The sequence below is a fragment of the Halyomorpha halys genome, unplaced genomic scaffold (genome assembly GCF_000696795.3).
Source record: "Halyomorpha halys isolate HHAL.00 unplaced genomic scaffold, Hhal_1.1 Scaffold181.1, whole genome shotgun sequence".
NCBI lineage: Eukaryota > Metazoa > Arthropoda > Insecta > Hemiptera > Pentatomidae > Halyomorpha > Halyomorpha halys.
This window is the reverse complement of record NW_027114494.1, coordinates 237,358-241,135: the sequence shown is the minus strand read 5'-3', so window position 1 is coordinate 241,135 and position 3,778 is coordinate 237,358. Positions and strand designations below refer to the sequence as shown.

Below are 3,778 nucleotides of genomic sequence, written 5' to 3'. Positions count from 1 at the left end.
AGGAATCAACGAAAGAAGATCGTGAACTTGGTTAGTTTTGTTATAACTAAATTTGAATACATTGTAAAATAGATATTAATTAATTTAAGTTAATAATAAAAGTGTTAGTATTCTGATTGCCTAGTAACTACATGCCCTGAGATTAAGAGTCTTTTTATATAATAAAATTATATTATCCATTTAAGTAGTAAAGTTCTTAATTTGAACCCAAAAGTTATCTCTTATAATGAAGAAAGTTTTATAAAACGAGCAAAATTCTTTTTATTTTATTTTTTAATATTTTTAAAAATTATTACAATATGTTTATATAAGCCTTTCTAAAAGTCAAAAAATCAATCAGTTTTAGGCCTACCTTCTACGCCATAACGACGTGAATCTCCTTTCTCGTTCTCATATTTCTTATATTATTACCTATACGTATAGTTACATAAATTAATACTCACACTGTAATTCAGATATAAGCCACTCACTATTTTTCATTGTCTGTCATATTGTTCAATTTGTAGATTCAATATTTTTTTCAATTTTTCAGACACTACTTGCAAATCTTATCTACGGTAAACTATCTACACTTCATTATGTTTTATAATCTTTAAATATCTGATTAAGGACTGAAATCTGATTAAAAATGTTTCTTCCTCATGAAGAGGGCCTTGGTGGGTTATTTATCTTCTGTTAAATTTTTATACTGATTGCACTAGATTAGTAGTTTCTGATTACGAGGAAGCCTGGGGAATTACTACCAACTCAGAAATGAACCTTGTGCAGACTACCCCCACTCCTGACTTGGACAAAGGGGATCCCCATAGCATTATAAGGCATTCGCCTGTTTAACTACCACTAAAACATCAGGAAAGTAAACAACAGTTCTAACAATAAGTCCTCAAAAAATTAATAAATAAAAAAATGGACTGACGCATAATAATATAATTTTCAGGTAGTTATAAACTGTCCTCTGACACAAGAACATAATGCAATATGAAACTACTAGTATAGACAATTAATTAATTGAATTAAGTGTAAATATTTTTCTTCCTGTTGGGCCTTGGCTTAGAAACTAAGCCTTAGTCGACCTATGCCACTCATACCAATTAAGGGATACTGAAATAGCTTGCAAATGGACCTTTAATATAAGATCAATTCAGAACCTAGTACTCTATGAAAGTAAGCTCAGAAAGAAAACATCATGTAAGTAGACCTTGACTTACGAACAAAGAGTATGTGAAAAAACTGGGATAGCAAAATGGAAAGTTAGTAAATCAAATATAAAACATAAAATAGCTAAATTAAATATAAGCATGAAATACACAATTATAGAAACTATGTGGGAACAACTCTTCATCCAAAAACTAAAATAAAGAAATTAGACTTCACTGATAATATAGCATAATTCTAATATTAACACAAGAAATGATATGGAAATACAGTGCATCAATGAAAAAAAAAAATATATATATAAAAGGAAAAATAACTTATGAGCAAGACTAGTGGGGATTAAAGCTCCTAGGTGATTTCATGGTTTTAGTAAACAGCACCATCATAACTAAGAATATTGCATCAGACACATATACTAACAGGAAAACAACAAAATAGATACCTCAGAGCCACATTATCTGATGAGATAGGGATAACCATACCCAGTTGTTCTAGGAATATGGGACCTCTAAACTCATCTGATTACTTAATATGATTTAAAGTGCAACTAACAACCTCTGGTTGTTGAGGCTACTCCATACTAAACATGAATTGCAAAACAGGGTTAATAAATAAAAATATAACATTACACTTACTTCAGACTTTGGTTCCAATATGATACAATCTTCTGAAAAGTCTTCAGGAAAATCAGATCCCCAAATTTCATCTATGTTATCTTTATTAGACATCTCTTCTAAACCACTAGATAGAGTAGTCACATGAACACAACTGGAAGAATCATCTTTTTTTGAGGGTAACCCATACGTTTTATAGTTTCCATTTGATCCATCCTCTGATTTCTGAGCACTATCAAGAAAAAATGTACCTAAATACTTACTCACTGGTGGTTTACTATTTCTGTCCATTATCGTATAAATATAACAATCTAGAATGAATACATAACGAAAATCGAAACTTAAAATCTTCATAAGAACATTCAAATAGGCGACCAAATCGCACTGATCGTTCACTCACGATGTTCAAAGTACCAGCTAGGGGTGTATCTAAATTTAGTCAGTTGCATCGTAAAGGTACCAATTAAGAAGTAGTCCCCACAGGTATTTATTAATGTAAATAGGGATTTCCCACATTAATGTACCTAATTATCTCTAAAACCGATCATTTAATCGCTAATATGAAATAAATAGAAAACTTAGTAAATGCTACTTCTAATAATTTTGTACATCAACAATGAGAATCCATAAATCCATTCTCTAGAAAATCGTGCTTAGGTCACTGTTCAATTCAGACAGATACTATAAAATTGTATAAATTTCATTACCGAGATAATTTCTTTAATAAACGTTTTCACAGAACAGTTAATTTAAATTAAATTTAGAGAGAAATACTTTATTCATTCATGCTGCCTAAATACATCGGGTTGCTACATTACACAGCATACTTATCAATCCGTGATCGGACATATATACATTACATATTTTTACATGGTATAATAAAATAGAAAGAAAACATTTTTTTTTTTCACAGTTTTCTTTTACAAGTACAAATTTCAGTATAAACAGCAAATACAAAGATTTCAATTTATTCCTTTTTTTTCTTTCCCCCTCTTTTCCATTCCATTTCACAATTTTTATTTCACTTGATCGATAAATTCACTCTCCCGAATTCCCCCTCATAGATCCTCCCCAGTGACCCGTTAAACAAATTCACTATCAGACGGCAGTGCGAGATCAAACCAGAAAAATACTAGTCACAGTTTACAGTAAATCAAACAAATAAATACATTTTACCAAAACAAAACTAATACATAGATCGAGAGGAAAATATAATAAAAAGTTGGTCAACAGATACTACTAGATTGGATACATAAGTAAAAATAAATAAAAATAATAATAATAATAAAAATAAAATAATTTAATGAAGAAATAAGTTAAAACATTCAAATCGAAAGGTCCACGTACTAAAATAAATAAATAAAACAATAAATAAACTAGAGCTAATTCCCATGCAGGTGATGATGTATTATCCCCAGGAAGTCCAAAATAATATTTTCCGCCAAGATCACAATATCACCGATGCTAACACCTAGGCTAGGCCTTCTAAGAAGCTCCTTGTTCTATCTGGTATTGTTCCGGGAGATCCAAACCAGAGGCCTCTCACGGTGAACTCTCTCTCTCCGAAGGTCTCGCGGAATTTTTCCTTAAGGAAAGGGATGAATTTTTCATATATTTCCTTTTTTGCCCTTTCCACTCCACCTTCCTGTTCGAGGTCATTACTCTAAAATTTTACCGTCGGATCCAAGACCAGAGCCGTACCTCCAACTTTTGTAAATGCGACAATATCAGCGTATCTTACGGATCCGTCGGTGTCAACGCAATAAACCTCGAAGAGTGCTTGTGTTTATACTGCGTGGAGTGAACATCTGCTGATAGGAGCTCCGAGGGATTAAACATTGTACACCCAACTAAAGATATGGGACGACTTTGATTTACTTTTGTTATAAAAATTCATTGTTTTTCTTTTCTTTTTCGTTATATTGGAAGAAACTTTTCTTTTTATTGTTTATCTTTTGTTTTATTTTATTATTTCTTTTGTTAATTTCCGTAAAGGAAAATATATATAT

General features: G+C 31.1%; 1 protein-coding gene across 2 annotated transcripts in view; it reads right to left on the bottom strand.

Moving 5' to 3' along the window:
- Positions 1 to 2,148, bottom strand: part of LOC106679177 (uncharacterized) — a 35,828-nt gene extending 33,680 nt beyond the window's left edge. For both annotated transcript variants that reach the window (XM_014418177.2, XM_014418178.2), the window contains exon 1: positions 1,791 to 2,148. In XM_014418177.2, coding sequence (XP_014273663.1) covers positions 1,791 to 2,123 — 333 coding nt within the window. In that variant the 5' untranslated portion in view covers positions 2,124 to 2,148. The remainder of the gene's footprint in view (positions 1 to 1,790) is intronic.
- Between the last annotated feature and the right edge of the window lie 1,630 nt (positions 2,149 to 3,778).